Source organism: Eutrigla gurnardus (genome assembly GCF_963514095.1).
Source record: "Eutrigla gurnardus genome assembly, chromosome: 9".
Lineage (NCBI taxonomy): Eukaryota > Metazoa > Chordata > Actinopteri > Perciformes > Triglidae > Eutrigla > Eutrigla gurnardus.
Genome location: NC_139923.1, coordinates 27,568,386 through 27,592,352, shown reverse-complemented (window position 1 = coordinate 27,592,352; position 23,967 = coordinate 27,568,386). Strand labels below are relative to the sequence as shown.

General features: G+C 38.8%; 2 protein-coding genes across 6 annotated transcripts in view; both read right to left on the bottom strand.

The window, feature by feature from the left end:
• Positions 1-6,920: 6,920 nt before the first annotated feature.
• Positions 6,921-19,594, bottom strand: phaf1 (phagosome assembly factor 1). Its single transcript, XM_084017772.1, has 16 exons — positions 18,500-19,594; positions 18,276-18,358; positions 17,357-17,440; positions 16,871-16,914; positions 16,483-16,562; positions 16,307-16,401; positions 15,034-15,098; positions 14,320-14,432; positions 13,963-14,096; positions 13,541-13,624; positions 13,200-13,282; positions 12,484-12,527; positions 12,342-12,391; positions 12,147-12,205; positions 11,987-12,059; positions 6,921-11,623 (listed from the first exon to the last, which is right to left on the bottom strand). The coding sequence occupies exons 1-16, from the start codon at positions 18,561-18,563 to the stop codon at positions 11,528-11,530; spliced, it is 1,251 nt and encodes a 416-aa protein (XP_083873898.1). The 5' UTR covers positions 18,564-19,594; the 3' UTR covers positions 6,921-11,527.
• Positions 19,595-20,626: 1,032 nt separating this feature from the next.
• The window catches only part of cbfb (core-binding factor subunit beta), a 27,574-nt gene continuing 24,233 nt past the window's right edge, over positions 20,627-23,967 (bottom strand). For 2 of the 5 annotated variants that reach the window (XM_084018441.1, XM_084018443.1), the window contains one exon: positions 20,627-23,967. This exon is cut by the window's right edge and continues 1 nt beyond it. In XM_084018441.1, coding sequence (XP_083874567.1) covers positions 23,897-23,967 — 71 coding nt within the window. In that variant the 3' untranslated portion in view covers positions 20,627-23,896. The other 3 variants (XM_084018442.1, XM_084018444.1, XM_084018445.1) reach the window with 2 other exon arrangements.

The following is a 23,967-nucleotide window of genomic DNA, read 5'->3' as shown; positions in this document are numbered from 1 at the left end:
TGACTTTTTTTTTTACTTTTTTTAACACTATACTGACTTTTTAAAAACTTTTTTCGACATTCTATATTTACTTTTTTTTAAACTTTTTTCAACATGCTATATGACTTTTTTTTACTTTTTTCGACATTCTATACTGATTTTTTTTTTACTTTTTTCAACATGCTATGACTTTTTTTACTTTTTTCAACACTATACTGACTTTTTAAAAACTTTTTTCGACATTCTATATTGACTTTTTTCGACATTCTATCCTGACTTTTTTTTTTACTTTTTTCGACACTATACCGACTTTTTTTTAAACTTTTTTCGAAATTCTATACTGACTTTTGTTTTACTTTTATCGACACTCTATACTGACTTTTTTCTACTTTTTTCAACATGCTATATGACTTTTTCTTTTTTGACACTATACTGACTTTTATTTTTACTTTTTTCGACACTATACCGAATTTTTTTTTAACTTTTTTCGAAATTCTATACTGACTTTTGTTTTACTTTTATCGACACTCTATACTGACTTTTTTCTACTTTTTTCAACATGCTATATGACTTTTTTCTTTTTTTCGACACTATACAGACTTTTTTTTTTACTTTTTTCGACACTATACCGACTTTTTTTTAAACTTTTTTCGAAATTCTATACTGACTTTTGTTTTACTTTTATCGACACTCTATACTGACTTTTTTCTACTTTTTTCAACATGCTATATGACTTTTTCTTTTTTTCGACACTATACTGACTTTTTTTTTTTACTTTTTTCGACACTATACCGAATTTTTTTTTAACTTTTTTCGAAATTCTATACTGACTTTTGTTTTACTTTTATCGACACTCTATACTGACTTTTTTCTACTTTTTTCAACATGCTATATGACTTTTTTCTTTTTTTCGACACTATACTGACTTTTTTTTAAACTTTTTTCGACACTATACAGACTTTTTTTTACTTTTTTCAAAATTCTATACTGACTTGTTTTTTTACTTTTATCAACAGTCTTTACTGACTATATTTTTTACTTTTTTTGGCATTCTATACTGACTATTTTTTTTTTTTACTTTTTTCGACACTATACCGACTTTGTTTTTACTTTTTTCGACTTTCTATACTGACTTTTTTTTAACTTTTTTCGACACTCTATACTGACTTTTTTCTACTTTTTTCAACATGCTATATGACTTTTGTCTTTTTTTCGACACTATACCGACTTTTTTTTAAACTTTTTTCGAAATTCTATACTGACTTTTGTTTTACTTTTATCGACACTCTATACTGACTTTTTTCTACTTTTTTCAACATGCTATATGACTTTTCTTTTTTTCGACACTATACTGACTTTTTTTTAAACTTTTTTCGACTCTATACTGACTTTTTTTTACTTTTTCAACATGCTATGACTTTTCCTTTTTTTGACATATACTTTTTTACTTTTTTCGACACTATACCAACTTTTTTTAAACTTTTTTCTACATTCTATACTGACTTTTTTTTTACTTTTTTCAACATGCTATATGACTTTTTTTACTTTTTTCGACATTCTATACTGATTTTTTTTTACTTTTTTCAACATGCTATATGACTTACTTTTTTCGACATTCTATACTGACTTTTTTTTACTTTTTTCAACATGCTATATGACTTTTTTTTACTTTTTCAACATGCTATGACTTTTCCTTTTTTTGACATATACTTTTTTACTTTTTTCGACACTATACCAACTTTTTTAAAACTTTTTTCTACATTCTATACTGACTTTTTTTTTACTTTTTTCAACATGCTATATGACTTTTTTTTTACTTTTTTCGACATTCTATACTGATTTTTTTTTACTTTTTTCAACATGCTATATGACTTACTTTTTTCGACATTCTATACTGACTTTTTTTTACTTTTTCAACATGCTATGACTTTTCCTTTTTTTGACATATACTTTTTTACTTTTTTCGACACTATACCAACTTTTTTTAAACTTTTTTCTACATTCTATACTCACTTTTTTTAAAACTTTTTTCGACACTATACAGACTTTTTTTTACTTTTTTCAAAATTCTATACTGACTTTTTTTTTTACTTTTATCAACAGTCTTTACTGACTATATTTTTTACTTTTTTTGGCATTCTATACTGACTTTTTTAAAAACTTTTTTCGACATTCTATACTGACTTTTTTTTTTTTCAACATGCTATATGACTTTTTTTACTTTTTTCCGTAAAACTGTGTGTTTGTGGCTACAGTCCGCCACAAACACACGGTGAGCAGTAAGCTCCAAGCAGACAGAACAAAAGCAGGTGTCAGGCCTGCACGGGGTTTTAGACTAGTTAGTGGCCCTCCAAAATAAAAGTACAAAACAAAACAAAACCACTCTTCAACTCGTCTAAATCCCCCCTCCCTTTCTTTACCTATTACGATACGATACGATAAACTTTATTGTCCCGTTCAGGGAAATTTGTCTTGGACACTGTAGCTGCGCCATAAATGCCTTAACGGCCACAATGACAAAAACAAACAACAAAAGAACAATACACCTCAGCCATATTAATCCATCAGCATTGCACATATCCCATAACATAGCATATATTCCATAACATAACACATATTGCACACATCCCATAACATAACACATATTGCACACATCCCATAACATAACACATATTGCACTCATCCCACAACATAGCACATACATACACCTCATAAATTCACCATGGTAAGAGCACTATAAGAGTTATTGCACAGACTCGTTAAGAAATTTTACAAAGACAATTTATGTCACAAGGGTTCGAACAAGTTGGCGTGTCTGATCAAGTTAAATCACAGATCGCCCTGCACCACCACAAGAGCAGCTCTTTTATGGACCAGCAGCAATGAGGCTCCACCAAACTCCACTGACGAGCCGATTGTCCACACCTGCAGCAGGAGGAGACGGAGGCGGGGCGCAGAGGGACTTCCCAGACACCTTCCATGACATCACGGGGATCCCTCTCATCAGGAGACAAGCAGCACAGAAGAAAAAACACACGCTATTCCCCACAACAAACTCAGAACGCCGACAGCCGCAACATATACTGACATTTTTTTAAACTTTTTTCGACATTCTATACTGACTTTTTTTTACTTTTTTCAACATGCTATATGACTTTTTTTACTTTTTTCGACATTCTATACTGACTTTTTTTTTTACTTTTTTTAACACTATACTGACTTTTTAAAAACTTTTTTCGACATTCTTTATTTACTTTTTTTTAAACTTTTTTCAACATGCTATATGACTTTTTTTTACTTTTTTCGACATTCTATACTGACTTTTTTTTTTTACTTTTTTCAACATGCTATGACTTTTTTTACTTTTTTCAACACTACTGACTTTTTTTTTTACTTTTTTCAACATGCTATGACTTTTTTTTACTTTTTTCAACACTATACTGACTTTTTAAAAACTTTTTTCGACATTCTATATTGACTTTTTTCGACATTCTATACTGACTTTTTTTTTTACTTTTTTCGACACTATACCGACTTTTTTTTTTACTTTTTTCGACACTATACCGACTTTGTTTTTACTTTTTTCGACTTTCTATACTGACTTTTTTTTAACTTTTTTCGACACTCTATACTGACTTTTTTCTACTTTTTTCGAAATTCTATACTGACTTTTGTTTTACTTTTATCGACATTCTATACTGACTTTTTTAAAAACTTTTTTCGACATTCTATACTGACTTTTTTTTTTACTTTTTTCGACACTCTATACTGACTTTTTTTTTTACTTTTTTCGACACTATACCGACTTTTTTTTTTACTTTTTTCGACACTATACCGACTTTGTTTTTACTTTTTTCGACTTTCTATACTGACTTTTTTTTAACTTTTTTCGGCACTCTATACTGACTTTTTTCTACTTTTTTCAACATGCTATATGACTTTTTTCTTTTTTTCGACACTATACAGACTTTTTTTTTTACTTTTTTCGAAATTCTATACCGACTTTTGTTTTACTTTTATCGACATTCTATACTGACTTTTTTAAAAACTTTTTTCGACATTCTATATTGACTTTTTTTTTTTTACTTTTTTCGAAATTATTTACTGACTTTTTAAAAACTTTTTTTACACATGCTATGACTTTTGTCGACGTACTTTACTATGACTTTTTTTACTTTATTTGACATACTAATACTGACTTCTTTTTTTACCACCCATACTGTGATTTTTTGTCCTTTTTTCGACATTCTATACTTTTTTAAACTTTTTTCAACATTCTATACTGACATTTTTCTACTTTTTTCAACATGCTATATGACTTTTTTTACTTTTTTCAACACTATACTGACTTTTTAAAAACTTTTTTCGACATTCTATATTGACTTTTTTCGACATTCTATACTGACTTTTTTTTTTACTTTTTTCGACACTATACCGACTTTTTTTTTTACTTTTTTCGACACTATACCGACTTTGTTTTTACTTTTTTCGACTTTCTATACTGACTTTTTTTTAACTTTTTTCGACACTCTATACTGACTTTTTTCTACTTTTTTCAACATGCTATATGACTTTTTTCTTTTTTTCGACACTATACAGACTTTTTTTTTTTACTTTTTTCGACACTATACCGACTTTTTTTTTTAACTTTTTTTCGAAATTCTATACTGACTTTAGTTTTACTTTTATCGACATTCTATACTGACTTTTTTAAAAACTTTTTTCGACATTCTATATTGACTTTTTTTTTTTTACTTTTTTCGACATTCTATACTGACTTTTTTTTTACTTTTTTCGACATACTGTGCTGACTTTTTTTTACATTCTTTACTGACTTTTTAAAAACTTTTTTTACACATGCTATGACTTTTGTCGACGTACTTTACTATGACTTTTTTTACTTTATTTGACATACTAATACTGACTTCTTTTTTTACCACCCATACTGTGATTTTTTGTCCTTTTTTCGACATACTATACTTTTTTTTTACTTTTTTCAACATTCTATACTGACTTTTTTTTACTTTTTTTAACATGCTATATGACTTTTTTTACTTTTTTCGACATTCTATACTGACTTTTTTTTACTTTTTTCAACACTATACTGACTTTTTTCTACTTTTTTCAACATGCTATATGACTTTTTTTACTTTTTTCGACATTCTATACTGACTTTTTTTTACACTATACCAACTTTTTTTAAAACTTTTTTCGATATTCTATACTGACTTTTTTTAACTATTTTTCCGACATTCTATACTGACTATTTTTTTTACTTTTTTCAACATTCTATATTTACTTTTTTTTTTATTTTACTTTTTTCAATATGCTATACTGGCCTTTTTTAAAAACTTTTTTCAACATACTATCCTGCCTTTTTTTGACATTCTATACTGACTTTTTATTTACTTTTTCGACATTCTATACTAGGGATGTCCCGATCCGATATTTGGATCGGATCGGCCGCCGATATTAGCAAAAAATGCATATCGATATCGGATCGGCCTGCACGGGAAAATCCCGATCCGGACTCCCGATCCAGTTTTTTTTTTTCAAAACTCCGGTCCGTGTTTTCCAGCGCACCGATGTAGGTAATCCATTCCAGTTTTTTTCAGTTTTTCCCCAAAGTCGGGTCCGCGTTTTCCAGCACACCTAGCGCACACCTCACCTGTCCAGCATCCCCTAAACAACAACAAGACGGACTTGTCTGTGCATGTCCAGTGTTTCCCCTACCATTGTACAGGCCATAAAATCAATATGCCAAAAATAAGCCACCTATCAATTCATTCATAAATCAATTTACATTAGGAGCGCCTCCGCGCAGCACAGTAGACTTGCTCCGCAAGACGCGCAGCCACAACAATCCTCACCGCGCGCTCCCACTACGTTCTTCTTCGTGTACTTTACGCGCTTGATGTTGTTCTGATGCCGTTCCGCCTCGTTAAACCACCACGATGTCGCTTTCTACTTTGAAAACACGTAAAGTTGACACTGTATTTTGATAAGCTGTTGCACTCTTCAGACTCGTGGTGTGAGCGGAACCGGACCGGAACCGGACCGGCTTCCGCGCTGCCTGCTCGCACAGATCTGCTCGTGCGCACATGCGCTGATGCAGGTCGAGTGTTGTCGATAAATATATGCACTCCTTCAAAACAGCATCAAGCCATATTGTGTGTAGTATTAGGACGTGATGACGTGTGTACGGGCTAAAACCCGTTTGGGCTGGAGCAGTGTGAATGCAAAGCAAGGGACTCCCTGTGGGGGGAGGATTGTTTTTGATAAGCTGGAACTCTGAGTTAACCTATTTCTACCTGAATTTCTATGAACTATTAGGCTGTTGAGTAAACCCATAACTTATATTTTACTTGATAAAATAAGACAATATATGCACTCATATGTCGCTATAGTGTTTTACAGTATCTGTAGCTATTAATGTGATGCTCATCATTTTCCAGCCATATTTTTCCAGCCCCTAATTTTGGATCATTTCCATCAACCGGCATCTTTAATCTTTAATACATGCTTGGATCGGCCGGTATCGGCCGATACTTAAAGCTACAATATCGGTATCGGATCGGAAGTGCAAAAAGCTGGATCGGGACATCCCTATTCTATACTGACTTTTTTCGACATTCTATACTGACTTTTTTTTTTAAACTTTTTCCAACATGCTATATGACTTTTTTTTTTAGTTTTTTCGACATTCTATACTGACTTTTTTTTTTTTTACTTTTTTCAACACTATACTGACTTTTTTTTTTCAACCACCAATAATAACTTAAAAAAAAATTCTACATGCTTCTTAAATACTTTTTTCATTACACTATGATCAAAAATATATCAGCAAATTTCAAAAATGTTCCCACTTCCCCGGCTTGGCTATTTCTTTTCCTAACAGGGGCTACAATACATCATCAGAGTTGGAAGGTGGTGTACACTATGAAATTAAAACAGGTCTTTTTCACATCCACATTTTTATTGTTTTTTCATATCCTGGTTGCACACAAAGAAAATGAACTTTGACATCAATGAAACATGAGCATTTAATTTAATAAAAGTCCGAAAGTCGCATTGGAGCTGTTAAGACATTGCACAGCAGTAGCTCATCTCAACAACCTTCATTAAAACACAGTCAAAAGTAATTTGCTGGAGCAAAGCTGTCAGTCAACCTAATCCTCCTCTACATGGTATTATTGCCTTTTTTTCAGTGGACATGCTGAATAAGTCGACTTATTTTTTTTTATACACAATGGTATAGTATTCAAAATATAAAATGCCACATTCCAATGAATTTCACAAGTTTTAATTAAGTATAACTGCCCCATTTCCAGAAATGGGCTTAAAATGCATCAAGTCCACACAAAATATTCTAAAGAGAATAAAGGAGATGGGCAACAGAACATATGCCATCAAGAACAGACAATACAAAGCGTTAACATGAGTCTATCATAACATTGAATTGAATCTGTCCATTACAAATGACAACAATCTGCTTATGACAATCATTCATACTCACATTCGATGTAAATAATAATAAAAAAGAAATTGACCACCGGATTTTTCACTTGTTTGTCTATCTTTAAAAATGTAGAAAAACAAGGATGTGATATGTCCACCTGAGTTTGGGTAAGAGTGACTACCCAGCACCCCATTGCTCCTCCTCTGGGTCTCCCAGTAACAATGCACCTCACAGCACTGACCGTCTGTGGCGCTGGGCTTACCAAAACTGGGTTAATGAATAGAATTGGTTTTCCCTTGTATTAAGTGTATTGTGCAGTTCCCCCCCCCCAAAAAAAATCATTGAGCATGTATGTATGTTTTCCCTCAGGAGAACAGAGACCTCGACTATCGACTTTGAGCCATCTGCTTCCAATGGAGCAAAGCTCACTTGGCACTGAGATCTTTTGGGCAAAGACCAATTTATAATGTGCAGGAAGAAAAGGAATGGTTTTCCTTCAGGTTTGAATGGAAATCCTCTTTTTTTTTTTGCAGAAGTGCATTGCTAAGATCATGTATTCCACACTAGCTATGACAAGCTTTTAACGGTTGTGAACATTTGCAGGTTAACATCACATGCACACACAACACAAAACAAAGAAAGCTACAAAAACCTAAGGTTGGAATGAAAAAACAAACTAACAAAAAAAGTACCCTGAAAAGCCCATCCTTGTTTTGGGAAACCCAATCCGTCATTCTCTGCAGGTAACAGGAAAACTAAAATCTAAATGTCTGTGTCTCTCTCTCTGTATGTATGTATGTACAAAGAGATTCCTGTACAGAGGAGATAAGGACGGAAGTCAAAGACAGGCTCGGTGGGAGATGAGGCACAATGTTCAGCAGTTTTGGGTTCTCTTGATTTTCTCATATTTACTTGCATCAAAGCAAGTTGTAATCAAAAATGTTGGAATATATAGCTATTTGTTTCCCCAAGAACAGGAGTGGGGAACCTTGCATTTCCAGGTTCATCAGACGTCTCTCTGAAACATCTTAAAACTGGGAGCTCAATGAGAACATGCATTTAATTCATCTTGAGATTTTGGGATCCCACTTTAAGAAACCCGACTTTCAAACATGGAACAGACATCCATCTCTTCCAGAAACCCCCTTCAACTCATTTACAACAGTCTGCCTGCAAGAAAGATGCAGCCAACAAAATTATCTTTTAGATGTAATGATGTAATAACCGAGCAACATGCCAGTGCTAGACTATATATCAAGATTCAGTCAACAATCCAGATAAACATCTCAACCAGAGCTCTCTTCCAGTCCAGATGTGAAGGAGTAGCGTTTTCCCTGCATGCCTAAATAGCGCTTTTATATCTGTGGATGTTTCTGTGGATCAAACATGTAAAACACCCGGCAGCAACAGTTCAAGCAGAGCTGCAGCGCGGCTTTCTACTGGCACCGAAACACTCCTGTGTACTCGCAGCCTTAGCATTACACAAGAAAATATTGCAATACTGAGTGGTCTGGAATAAAACAGTAAAAAAAACTTAAATAATAACCTCCAGTGCTTGCTCATGAGTCAGTTGAGAGCAGATCTCAAGAGGGAAATAATAAGATATGCAGCCAGTTGTGTCAGTGCCAAGCCATTAACATCATGTAAATAAAAGGGAGCAAATATTTACAGCAATTGTACATTAACTTCCAGGCATCAGGGGCCGAATACAAAAATGAACTCCCGTCAGAACAGCACCACCAACTGGTTTCACACAGCAAAGACATGAATTTCTTCAACGGCTCTTAAATATAGTCTTCTGATAGTCGTCAATAAACTACGGGAAAAACAAGCTACTGTAAATAAAGGCTGCTATTGGTGATTGTTAAATGTCCTATTGTAATGAAACAGAAATGTAATCAAAGTGCAGTTGGTCGGCTATTCCTTGTGGATGATGCATACTGTGATGCAATCAGGTTTCAATGCAGGATACATATTAAAAAGAAATCAATCAACCACTCCAACTAGTCAGTTGTAAAGGAGCGTGCAGCCGATCCTAGTAAATACAAAATAAAATACCACAATGAAGCCAGTTAGAACTTTGAACAAGCTGCTCGACGTACCGCACAACAAACCTGGCAGAAAAGAAAAGAAATCTTATCGGAATTGGACGCTCTTAACTCTCCTGTCGGCACTCTCAACATTTCGTCATGTATACGAGACAAGAGGCCTCCGCACATGTTGATACATGAAAACATAAACTCAGCAAATGAAAAATCAATTAAAAACAAATGGAATTTGTATCAAACGACAATAAAAGAGAATGTGTGTTTTACAATTAACACACAGTTTATTCAAACAGTTACGATGAAAAGGATTCAGACATTGGGAGGGGAACAGATGATACGATGAAGGAATGACTCGTGTTTTCCACCCATTTTCTAAATGTACTGAATTCAGAGAGGAAGTCTTTAAATTGCAGCTCTCTGATAACAATAATAACTAAACAAGAGACGACAATGCTGTTCATGCGTCTCCGACTATGAAAGACTGATAAAAGACAGGCTGATCTTCTCACACACACACGTCAGTTTTTCACATCTTGTGCAATTTCTGTCAGTTACAAAAAACAGCTGAATTTTGAGGCGTAACCACGGCGATGACGTTGATGCGCAGGTTTGACACAAAAGACGAGAGATGGGAGCCAACGGATGACTCTCTCGATCGGACAGGAGGAGACTAAAGAAACTACAGCGCTGATGCCAGCAGATCAAATTAAATCATCCTGAAACGTCTTTGGCTGCAGCATTTTGGCATTTCAACGAGGAAATGAAAGCAGACTGAGGGATGAAACTGTGATGAGTAAAGAGGAAATGACTGCATACAACTGACTGGACTTCTGGATGAAAACACACACACACACACCGCTATCTCTCCAAATGTCTCAAACAACCTGATCGAGTAAAAACGGCGTGCATTAGTGCAAAAGTGGAAAAAAAGAGGACACACATGGTGTGAATGAGCGAGAGAAATAAACTCACAACATGCAGCATCACTGAAACAAAACAGGTCGCCAGTTTTGTGCTTAGAATACGTTTCCTCTCATTCTGAAGCGTTCATGCAAATCCTCGCGTCATGCCCGCATGTCTCCATGTGCGTTTTGCGTTTTAAAAAAACAAACGATAAACCGGTTTCCGTGTATTACAAGTACATGTTAGTATTGTGAAGGGGCTGAAATGCTGTCGGTAGAGGGATGAGTGTGTTGTGCTGAAAGAAAGATGGAGGACGAGTGAGTTAGGGTGAACAGAGGGAGGCGTTGATGATGTTGGGATCGGTCTGCTCCCCGAGAGGCTTCACATCTGCTCACCCGGCCGTCGTGGGCGCGTTCTGGGCCACGTCGCTCTCCAAACCCTGAGTGTGTTTGGTTCAAAATCTGGATTCTCCTCTTTTTTCCGGATTACAGCCCTCTGCAGCTTCCAACGCGTTTGGCTCGGACAGCTCTCGGTTTGGGGGTGGATTCGGTTTCTTGGGGTTTCCGATTGAGGGAGTCCGGGTCCTGATGCTTGCGGTCCTGGTCCTTGCGTTGTGTCAGGGTGACGGGGGTGGTACCGGTCGGGATGGCAGTGTGGTTCCGTTCCGTTTCTTCACAAGTCAAGCTTAAGAGTTTGTTTCAAGACTTTGGCCACCGCAGCTTCCATTGAGATTCGTTGCAGGTAATAATGAAATGCTGATCACCTCCCCACAATGAGACGGGGTTATTGTCATATACATGCTGCCGTTCTCAGCGCTCTGCTTGAGCACAGATTGTTTTTCCTCAGCGTGTCAGTTTGCAGCAGCACCACCCAGCACTGGGACCGTGTCACTAGATCCCGGGTCCTGGGATAGTCTGGTTTTCAGGTTTTGCTGTGCTGACCAGGTCTAATTGGAGGAGTTAAGTCTTGGGACCCACCAGGAAGAGTTAATGCATGCCAGGTGTGACTTCTGGATTCTGTCCAATGAGTAGCATCTGAGCTGGGTATGGATGACTTTGTTGCTCTGGGTTAGAGGTTCGGTCAGCAGAGGAACTAGATTCAGGACAGGCCAGAATGGGATGTGGTTCTGGTTTCTTGTTCAGTGGGAACTACTACTGGACTCAGGTCGGGCTTGACTCGCAGTCCGTGGAGCACCGTACAGGGTCACTGATGCGATGTGGTTATTCTGCATCACCTGAGGAAGACGGATACGATCACAGACACAATCAGAAATACTGTATTCAAACACTATGTCCACTCCCAAAAAAACCTGCTATTGTTCATCAAAAATGCATCGAGAAACATTTTGTTTTTTGATGTTGAATAAGGCTGCACATCTTCTACACAGAACGATTACAAATTATTGTCTGACTTCTTTATTAAAAAACAACAATGGTTTGTTTTGCTCCCCACCATATGCTGGACCTGTAGTATTAAACTGTCGTCCGTCATCAGTAAATAAGATCTCACCAAAGGACTGATTGCCAACTTAACTAAAGTTTCACATGCTGTATATTGTACACTCGCATGCTAAAGCAAGTTTGATGCGTGTTCTGACCTCAAAGATCATCCTCTGCAGTCCGAAGCAGAAGGTGGAGCCGAAGGGATTGGTGTTATTGGCTGATGAGGACCTGACAAACACATACATTCAATGACGTCAGAGAAGGTTGCTATAAAATAACAACATGAACATATGCCAACAAAGGATCCCGTCGTACCTGTGGAGCACGACGGGTTTTTCCATCGGGCGACCGAGCACCTCCTGAATCTGATCCCACTGACAAGAGGAACAAAAAGGTCAGCAGAAGATTCATGAGACACCTTCTGTGGCAGGAGATGAAAAGGCTCGTCCACCCCGCTGCCATCGCATCAACGAGAACTTACAACTCTACAAAATGCCGTGTGGAACTGACCTTGCTGTAGGTGGTTAAGATGCAGTCCTCCGTCTGAGAACCGGCTCCGTCTGGAAAAACAGAGAAAGCAGCATTAGATGAGAGGCCGATTCAAAATCAACACCGTAACTTAAACGATGAGACACAAAGGTCATTCTCTCACCTTTCTTAATATCTAGTGGAATCTTAAAGTCACATCGATGATATCTGTGATGACAGAGAAACACAGTCAAGAGCGTAGAAAACAAAACAAAGGCCAGAAATAGTCTAACGTAATGACATAATGTGGACTCTGGATATACGATAACACACGGATGATTCAGTATGACGGCTGCTAAAGGTTATGTACAGATGACAGCTTCCTATTAAATAGATCTGTAGATATGCAACCTTGTGCAGTGATTTCTCCCATCACACGTCTGAGCTGAAGGACAACACGTTCTCAGCCAGGGGCATTTTCATTAAATGAGCAGATTAATAATAATATAATAACTTTATAAATGAGTTAGGTCACTTTGAACCCTAACTTTGCACCAACCAACATTGTCGGAGGTCATTTTCAATCTCATTCCACATTGCACATATGTGGCAGATTAATAGATAATGTCTGCTGGTTTCTACCTGCATGGTAAATACAACAGGAGCAACTAACTATATTATATATATTTCCTTTTCATTCCTTTTATTTCACATCAGTGAGACATACATTCTTTTTACTTTCCATGGGATGTTTTCACCCTGAGTGTTCCTAGTATTTTATAAGCCTATGCTTTGGCGTCAACTATGATGGAGACGGACAGAACGGTAGTAAACTGAGTAAAGGAATCGATAAGTGAGAAAGAAACACAGAAACAAGTAACCGGACATCAAGATATTTACATATTAAAGTTGTAATGTCCAGGGAAGTTGGTATGGAGGACAAACTTTTTAACCAGGTGAGTTGCAGAGTCAAACAGGATATCCTAACGAAGAAGAAGAAGAAGAAAAGGAAAACATCATCTTTAGATTTTAGACCCTGTTTTTGTCAACGGACAGCATAATAGTGAGTGTGTGGACTGCCATCTACTGTAACTGTAAACCCCACTTTAAAAAAAACATCCTAAACCATCCCTTTAACGTCGTGTAACTGACATGTCTCTCAAAAAATAAGTGTATGAATACAACCAGATAGAAATACAAACAATCACTGAAGCACACAAACAAGCCTTGAGTTCACGCACCACTCCGAGGGTGAAGTAGTTGAAGAAGTAGTCGTTGCATTTCGAAGGAACCTGCTTGTGAGGCGACGGAGAGTGAATCTTCATCTAAAATAAACAAGAACACACGATGACGCGGCGGATCAATGACAATACAGACAAACACACACAGTTTGGGTCCAAAGCACACAAAGTCACACACATTTAAGGCAACAGACTTTGTAAGAAGACTATATACTATATGTGTAAATAATGTAAATGCTGATCTTGTACTTTTATTGTATATACCACTTAGTTTACTGTTATATGTCGTCTCTGTTTGGATTAAAAGAAGCTATCACAATCCCAGTGGGGTGTATTTAGAGACAGATGGGAAGCAAAGCTTGGTGAAGATGATACAAGTGGTTCAAACAGCAGCACCTGAAGGGAAAGGCTGTTTTTCCTACCTTGTCCTCAGACTTGTAGAAGACTTTATGTGGCGAGCCCAGAGCTCCCAGTACATCCTGACAGGAATCTCCAAAGTAGATGCTCCTTTCTAGGGACCTCACTTTAGAATCAGCCATCGCACCCGGACCGCAGCCTGCACTCACGCACACACACACACACACACAATACAAATCAAAAAGCATGTCAGTGACAAATATTGTCATATATAGTTATAGTTAAGATAAGTCTGCGGAGTTCGTTTTCTGTTCATCCCCAACTTTGTGTGAGAGATGGTGATAAAAATGTCACGGAAAGTCTGGAGGCAAGAGAATAAAACATGTAGATATGCGGGAGTGTGAGGAAGAGATGCACGTTACCTGCAGTGAGGAGGCGGAGTTTGAGCCCCAGAGGTCCTGCCTGATCTCTCAGGACGTCCACACACTCTGCAAAGATATTACCAAGGAAACAAGCCAGCGGCATCGCCGGAGCTCTGAGGACAGACAGAAGGGTGTGGGTGGGTTTGGGTATTCTTAGGTTTTTTTTGTTGTTATTCTCCACACATTTGTTCAGATGGTCACACATTAAACTGTGAGGGTAAAAAAAACAAACAATCTCAGCTCTGTTGTTTCCTTTGGCCACATGGGAAATGTATAATTAAAATTGTGCTTATTGAGCGATAAAGCTTAGACTTTCACATCGTTTCAGGCCTGTCACATGAAAGGGATTCCTCATTGCATCACTCTTACAAGCCTCCATGGTGAACGGAGAAGTCTCCATGAAATTAATTAAAATGGGGAAAGCAACCAGCAACCCGTGCAGTACAATCCAAGTCATATTTATCCAGTTTGCTCAGCTCCACCCAAACACATGCATCTTCACGCTGCACTCGTGATTTAAATAGCAAGGTTTTAGGGAAGATGCATGCGTCCGTTCACGGTGGAGGGATGCAAGGAAAACAGTTTTTAGCCCTGCAGATCTCACGGTAACACAGGGGGAGTAACTATTACACAAATGCTTACTTTGTGGGTGAACTACTCCTTTAATTATCTATCTGCTTCTCCCACAGGTGTGTGTGTGTGTGTGCACGTTACCTGGTTTCCTGCAGGTTGTTGCCGGTGTAGATGTGCATTCTCTTGACCATGGCCCCATGAGGAATCTGCAGGGAGGCCAAACCCATGGCAAAGTTAGGCTGCCAAGGCAAAACAACTGCGAGTAATATGGGACTGGTATACGCTGGGTTCGTGTGTGCACATTAACGACAAACAGATGCTTTGCAGAAATACATTTTCCCCCCAGGTGCAGAGAAATGTGATAATTTATGATGAAGCACCGTGCTGTAAAACATCTCATTACACTAACCTAAATAAATCCCCACGTTCAGACACGTTCCAGAGACTTAATTTACTGCCAGTACGCTATCAGTCTTCTTTTGTTAAACTATTACGAATAATCTCTTCATAGTTGATTTCCTGTTGGTGTTGTGAGTGACTAAGTGTTGAACTTTAGAGAAGGAAATGCAAATGTTCCAACTCTGGAAACTAGAAACTACGGATGACACGCGAGCACAAGCTGCTGTTTCAGTAAAACACCAAACAAAGCCATTTAACAGACTCGGCATGCAGCTCAGGGCGGATTGGAGAGGTTTTAAGAAATAATCAATGTGCTTTCTATGATATCACAGATGTGTTGGGAGCGGCCCGAATGGCTAAACTAAAAAGACGTGATAAGCTTGTCAATGGGACATGACGTTAGCTGAGGGAAGCAGTTGAAAAAACAACACAATATGTGCACAGTAGCAGAGCAGCTGATTCAGGACATGCAAGCAGAAAGACTGATTATACCAACCTCAGTCCAGAAACAAATCCACAAAGACAACAACAACAAAAAACCCTTCATATGCATAGATGTGCAGGTAGCAGATTGGATGTAGAAATTTGACACGTATTGTCTTGAGAATGTGAATTCCAAGCGTCATCTTGGAGAATTTAATCATGAACTAATGCTGCCTGAAACCCGCCCAACTCTCTAAACAGCCGCACGCAGGCTGATTTTTACTGCTTGCATAACACTTTGAGGAGTCTTTTGACATCTCAACAGCATGACGCTGCAATTTGCACATTACGAGATACCTCAAGGATCCATTCAAGGCTTCAGAAAATCTTCCACAAAAGGTGTTTTTAATTACTGGCATCCAAGAAGATTTTTTTTGTGTGTCTCAACAAGACAACATGTATTTGGTTTACTCATTCAATCCCACATTACGGATTATCACACTGACAGGGGTTCGGGGAGATGCTCATGGCAAACACACGGCAGACTTTTCCACAAGCAGACCCGAAGAAACGACAGCGGATTGAGTCTCACCTCGTATTTGGGAGCTTCGTTCCACGAGTCCAGTTGAAAGGAGAAGGACAGGCCTCGGAAGTTCAGATGGAACAGCTGCTCTGCAGCATTGTAAACTGGACGGGGAGGAATGAGCACGAGAAGATGTCACACAAGAGATCAAAATGCGTTTAACGTGTTTGTGCTTTGTGAAGTACCTCCAGGGTGCGTAGCTCCAAATGACTGGTCTATTTGCTCTATTGTAGGGGCAATGGCCTGAGAGTTGAAATGGACGCCACTGAAAGACAACACACACACACACACAGCGTTACATCTATTAACATTCATACAGGATGTGCTGCATTAGCTGTTGCCAGAGAACTGAAATGGATTCCACCAAATAGATTCCAGAAACACCTTAACCCAGGCGACCTCTGTTACTGTGTGTCTTTCATTAAGAAGCTGTATATCTGAGGAGGACAGTTTGACTTCATCATAGATAGACAGAGTGTTATATAGAGCCGCGCCCAGAGGTAACGGTCAAATAAGTAAGTTCTTATTCAAACAAGTGTCTAACTTCAGTTTGGATGTATTAAATCTACTCACCAGTATTTCAACTTGACTTTGCTCAGGTCATACACTTCAATCACCTGTCACTCAGAAAGACGAAAAAAGGTAAGGAAGCACAACATACTTACAAATGTGTAGTTAAACATCAATAACGAGTCTAATATGTTTGACACCTATCTGGAAATAAGGGGTTCATTGTGTAACTGCTGCTGCTAAACAGGTGGAGACATATCACACCCTCCGTAACGTCTGGAGTGAAACTCTCAGTTCAACCACAGTTAAATCTAATATTAGACAGAGAGGCAGTTTCTTTAAAAAGGTGCTATATTTGAGATTCAGAGCATTGACGTAGCAGCAAACCCCCATGTGTGGTGTAAAGACACAGTGAGGTAATGTCTTCCTCTGGGTGTGTGTGGGTTACAGCTGATGAGACCGCCCCGACCCACCATCATGTAGACTCAATCACACACATGCTCTGAACGTAGCCCCCCCTTTGAGTCTCCTTAAATCGCCCATGTTCACCTTGAGTCTCTGATGTGTGGCATCAAACAACAGTTTAATCCCATCCTGAGTCAAGTTCAGTATGAGGTCATGGCTGAGTGGCGTCTGGAGGGGAGATAAGCAAACTAATCAATTCACCCTCAAGAACCGGTGTGCAGATAGACAAACAGTCCAGATCAGCTGTTCTTCAACTTAAAGGAAACATAGACTTTAAATGAGGGAAAAAAATGATGGCTGTAACGTGTGAATGAATGTATACGTTTCATATTTGGTGCACATACACATGATAAAACTTCAGATTTTTAGATCCTTTGGTGTTTGTTTTTTTAAAGAACTGTGACCAAGATGAGAGCAGGACACTTAGGTTTAAACAGTAAACCTTTCATTACTCTCCAGTAGGGCTGCAGCAGTATAAAAATGTCCTCGCCAATATTTACTTTCTGGTTCATTTAAACAGAAGTATAAATGGTGCTTTGTTATCATCCTGCTGGAAATAACCTCACAATTTCACTGTCGGAGTCGCATCGGGATGGGAGCACCTCCTCTCCTTTTCCCACAGAACCCTCCTGCGTTTGACTGGATGGACTTGATTGGTCCGGACAAAATGACATGATGCACGAGACCCGGGCGTTAGAAGGTTTTTCATTCGTGATTTGAAAAACAAACCACCCAGCTGTTGGCTGGTTATTGCTGCAGCCCTACGGCAACGCTACGAATGAAGTACCAATATCAATATATATCTACGGATATTGGACCAAAGACAGAAATTCTAATAAAAATGTTGTGAAAATTCAAATATTTGGGCTTGTAAAAGACTGGGCGGCTGCACAGGAAAGCCTTAAAACATGTCGTCTTGGTGCCTGATAGCAGAATCGTAAACAAGCTGATTAACATTTCCGTGTAAGAAAAAGACCACGAAGACGACAGTCGGCCATCTCACCTGTTCACTGTATAGCACCTGGACATTTTTGATGATGCGGCAGTGTTTCTGCAGAATGGAGATGGCCTGGGCCAATGGCATCCCTGAAAAACAGACAAATGATTAGAAGCAAAGACATTTATTCATCTTCATATTATTCTCATGGAGGGCGTAGTGTGCAAGGAATACATGAAGAGCGTGTAGTCTCGTTATTGTTAGAACCTGAAAAACGTCGTAAAACTCACCTAAGGCGAATTCCCATTGCTCATTTCCTAGTGATCTCTCAGGCACCACCTCCAGATCCAGCATTGGCAAGTAGTGAGTGTGTATGTGTGTGTGTGGGAGACACAGTGGGACCCTCAGGGACCCTTTCTCTTTCCCTGATCACAGCAGACTCACAATAGCTTCAGCTTTAATTCATAACTCGACTTGTTGTTCAGACCGAGGGCATCAAACAGCGACGCAACAGTAAAAACAAAGGGGCCACTTTCTCACGTCATATGTGATTAAACGAGTCTAACATTCATAAAGCCTGAAGGCTCAGAAAACACACACACATATGTGTGTGTTTTTTTTTTTTAAATAACAGTTTTCAGCAAAAGATCGACAGCTTGCACACAAACAAATTACGCAACCTGGCAGGCAACCTCCAACCTACAAGGCCAGCCAGCTTACACTTGTTCGGTTGTTTCAAAAATCGATCAATTAAATAAATAACAGAAACAATGACGTCAGGAAGAACCGAACGGATGAGTCAGATCAGCCGCTACAACGCGTTCAATGTAACGTCGACTTGTTCGGTTACAGCACCGCCTTGTGTCTCGACCCACTGGCGAACACAACACGAATATCAACCCCACAACAAGCCGCGACTATTCCCACGGTGTAGCTGTCGTTATCTGTTACGAAACCAGCAACGCTCGGCTACGCGCTAACGTCAGCTTACAAGCTAGCTGCTCCCGCGTAATAAAATATAAATATAAATATAAATAGCGTCAGTGCAAAGAACACAGTGTAGATTCAGGACGCGTAGCGGGGTCAACGACATGAAAACAAAGGGAGCACGACGTCTTGGCTTGTCTGTCCGACGGCTTCAAGCTTTAGGTGCTAGCTTCTCCTGCCGTTAGTGCGCTAACTCAAAGTGCTCGCGGTGAAAACGCGTCCCGGACTCGGGACGCTCGTCCGCCGGTAGAAATGCCCGCCGTGTCCGCTGCTCTGGTTGAACGTGTCGTCGGTGTCTGGAGGTTACACGCGCACACACACACTCAGACACAAAAGCAACACACGGCGTCCAAAACACAACAGCCAACTTCGGGGGCATCAACAACAGCCAGCAGGATCAGCTGATCAGTCAACTTCCGGTGTTCGACGCACGTTCTCGGGTTTTGACGTGATGACGTCACTGCAGGTTGACGCAGTCGGGCCAGAAGACATTCCCCCACACACCAGACAACTTTGGAGCAGACTGGCACGCTTTACTAGTGATCATATTTACCCCCAGTTTAATTTATGCTGGAAAAATGTTTTGTTTGGCTACACTGAATATGATAAAAAAAAAAAAAAATCTCAGTTTTATATGGTTATTTTGTTAATTATTTTATCCAAATTTTACGTACATAAGTCTAAATGTTCTGGTAAGAAGCCAAACTTCCTGGAACTGTCTGCATATGTTGGTCAATATATCTCCTCCCTCTGTGATAGTGAGAATAAAAAAGCTGTTAAAACGTATGATCTTTGTAAGCTTTACAAAATATTTATTTAAATTTATGTTGTTGTTGTTTTTCTATCTTGCTGTCAGCCCCTGGTGTATTTATGATGGTTTGGTTGTGTATTAATGTTGTATACACTTATCTCTTCTAACTGTATTCAATCCTGTGTATACTCTTGTTGTCAATAAAGTTGTTGGGGTTAGGTTTAGGGTTGTTGTTGAGGGTTGGGGTTACTTACTTTTTTAATTTTGGCTGTATCACAGGAACGGTAAATCGTAGAGACACGGGCTAAAGACTGGTGTGTCCAGAGGGGTCGAATTAGACACCACCTACTCCCGAGTCTCTACAACCCTCTGTTCCCAAGATATAAGTATATAATGTATATAATGAGCATATAATGTGAAAATTGAGGTTAGGGTTAAGGGTTGGGTTCAAGGTTATGGTTGGGGTTAGGGTTACTTACTTTTTTAAGTTTGGGTTATAGGATTGGGGCCCCTCCCAACTTGGACCGCTCCACTTTTGTTCAATCTGACCCTAAACCCATAATGTATTAATTTATTATATTTAACAGGAGAAAGAAAACTAATTGGAAAGTGACAGAGATGTCAATCAAGCACACAGTCTCCACACCACACAGTCATCACTGAAATTGAGAGAATCGCAAGAATTTCATAGGTGTTTATTATGAAAAAACAAAACAAACATCCAACATCTTGAACTGAATATCTCATATTTCAGATTCCTCCGAGAGGACAAGCTCAACCCTAAACAGATAGGAAGACAGACCAAACACACAGGAGGGAGAAACTCTGGGAGTGTGTATAAGTACGTCTTTGGATCTCTAAGTAAAACCAAAGTATAAATAACTTAAACAAATAAGATAAACAGCTTAGGTTAAAAAAAAAAGAAAGGAAATGTTTGTTTGCCTTAATGCCTGCATTAAGAAAATTGAGGGATGGAGTCTCAACTACATGGTTAACCACTTAATAATGGTATAACTCTACAATGGGCGGGTGCGTTGGAGGCTTTTACAGCCGAGGTCATCACAAACAAGTGTGCTCATGTTGGCAACATTTTTGCCCCGCGATTTATCAAGCGTTCAACGTAGATTTACAGCATCAAAATGTCTAGTTGTTGCACGTTCGGTCATCTGAATCGATATTCCAACATCGGGGTCAAGAATTCACTTCCTTTGTCAAACTTTGATAACTTATACACCATCGTCTTTACTCCTGCAACCTACTAGTTCTGTCTTTCACAATCCGTCTCTCACTAATGTTTCTTAACCCGAGCACACTGTTTAAATGATACAGATTTCATGAGACCACCCTTGTGTTATTTCTAAGATTTATTGGGGGGGAAAAGTCTGATTGATTGATAGAGCTGTATTACACACCTAACCGATTAATTTATGGTAAATGTGTCGGAATCAAAGACACCTTCTTGGTATGTAATGCTACGACCTTAAACTTCCTTATACCCTGAATGCAAGTGACCCCCTGCTTTGTGGAAACCTACAGCGACAGCCTTCACCTCACGTTCCACACACTCCCACATGTCCCAACGTCTTTAATGCCACTTCACTGCTGTGTCTCATACGCTGGGATTTGCAACGTTACGTTATCAAACTCAGCCGAGGCACAAAAAGAAATCCACCACTTATCACAGCGAACGTGCCCTCGGACGGAGAGTGTGTTTTCCTGCATTCTTCCAACTAATTCAGCACCAAGTCACGAGGCCGGTCGACTATACAGGACGCCCTGAGAAAACATGAAAACATTTAAGCTTCTCTCCCCAAAAGTGAATTCTGCGAGGTTAGGTTATCTGAATACGTCCTCCCATCAAGTATTGAGTATGCATTGTTATTATACCCTGAGCTTGATGATTCGGCCTGGTGTGTGGTTTTGTTATTAAGGGTGTAGGAAACATTACTTTTAGATATTTGGCATTGTGTTTGTATTTAATATAACCCGTCTGTAACCAGCTGGAGTGGCGTCCCATCATCAAGGTTATCAAGCATGTTTGAGCTTTCAATTAGCTCTTTGACTTTAACTTCAAATATTATTCGGAGCGTTTCTTTACGTCAAAGCTTGAACAAACACGCATAACAAGGGATAAAAAAAAAAGAAATCACAAGTTTTCTTAGCTCATGTAAAGCTCATCAGAAGTCTTAATAAGTCAGACTGGGGGAAACAAAGAAAAGCATGAATAAACAAAATGTTTGCCTTAAGGTTATAACAATAATAAAACCGTTGAGTGCACTAAAAGTGAAAACACATTGGAAATTGAGATGAGTTTCTAGTTGCACAATAGAAAAATAAAAGGGCTGGAGTCGATCCACATTCAATGTATTTAACCCAGGAAGTGGATTTCCTTAACAAAAAAAATGACATTAATAAAATGAAACATATGAAAAGCAACAAAAGTCCTCAAAACTCCCAAATCTCTGGAGACATTTTGCAAATCTCAACTTTATAATAGTCTACCGCTGCTGCTGCTACAAGTTCATAACGAAGCTGAAAGATGAACAGAAATGAATACATGTACGTGAGAAGTAATATAAAAAGTAAACATCATGACTTTCACACAAACAAAACAATAAGATAACAAAACGTACTATTTCATTACACTAGTGCTGTAAGAGGACGGGGAATAGTATTTCTACTGCATGTAATGATGAGGGATACCTGGGCGATTCTACACAGAAGTGATGTGTACGGTGTGTTATATAGTATGTTACCACGTTGAAGGGGAATAAAGCTGTTTTCAGCTTTTTGCAACAAGAAAACCCAAATGGTTAATTAAGCTTACGATGTAGGAAATATTTCTCAACCCATAAAGGAACGCTTAACAAAAGGTAATAACAAAGAGTGGAGATGTGTGTTTTTTGCCATGTTATGACGACTCTGTGGCTGCAGTTCATTCCAAAGGGGCCAAAATGACTTGCCTTCACGCAGAAGGTCGGGTTTCCTCGACACCAAACCACCTGGTGGACGCAAGCCCCGGTTAAATCCGTGCTTTGCCGAGCCTGCTACTGTTTGGGTGCACGGCGAGGGCACGCTGTTATTTGAATCCCCCAGTTATTCCTCATCAAAGCGCTGCGAGTGCTCTGGTGTACATATATGGCTGCGTGTGGGGAACAATAGAGAACATAGGTAGGCCTGTTTGGTTTCATGCATCTAAAAGAAAATCCACGTAGAGAAGTCTGATTGTATCACATAGTGCAAAACCCCTAAGAAGACAGAACGTTTGAATCCCCCCCCTCCTCCCAGCAAAGTGAACTTTGGTCTAAGAAAACAGCAGGTTTCAGGAAGCGAGCTCCCCCCCCCCCCACCTCACCTTTGATGCATGCTCTCCTGGTAATCCTGACCATAAAGCCCTGACCGTGACCCTGATCCTCAGCCTTCCTCCTACACACCCTCACGGCCCGTCTCCCCCTACTTTCATCTTCTTTTAATAGAAAATATACATTTGCTAGTTGAATTTACTCCCAATCGAATAATTTAAGACCTGGACAAAAAAAATGATATAGAAGTTTATAAATCTGACACACTAGTTTGACCCAAGAAACAACTTCAACTCTGGATGTGTCACGTTTGCAATATAATGCTAATTCAACTGCTCCTGTTCCTTCCTCTGCATTTAATACATGTTCAACTCCTTTCTTGCCCAGGTCTGTTGTGTCCTTATCCCTGTTAATCCTTCTTACTGTCGGGCTCACTTTCAATTCAACCAATTCAGGAAAATGTTTTTTATTCTCTATTTTGATTTGTAAAAAAAAAAAAAAAAAAAAAAAAAAAAGTTTAACATGTGAAAAATGATCATATCAAACGATTGGTCAACAATTGCAGTTTCACGCCCCCCCCCCCCCCCCCCCCAGTTGATTGTATTGAAAGTGAATGGACAGCGAGCTCCTTCCACTATACTTCCTCCTCAGCGCATCTTGTGTTCCACGTCAGCGTTGGCCATGTTTGAGCCAGGCCTGGGGTCCTGCTGTCGTCTGG

What these genes read in the sequence shown, in the direction of transcription:
- phaf1 (XM_084017772.1), bottom strand. Translation starts at nt 18,563, where the DNA reads ATGCTGGATCTGGAGGTGGTGCCTGAGAGATCACTAGGAAATGAGCAA. An exon ending in AGGTGCTATACAGTGAACAG is followed by an intron (nt 17,441 to 18,275) that starts GTGAGATGGCCG and finishes TCTCCCCTCCAG; the next exon opens with ACGCCACTCAGCCATGACCT. An exon ending in TCCACTAGATATTAAGAAAG is followed by an intron (nt 12,392 to 12,483) that starts GTGAGAGAATGA and finishes CTGTTTTTCCAG; the next exon opens with ACGGAGCCGGTTCTCAGACG.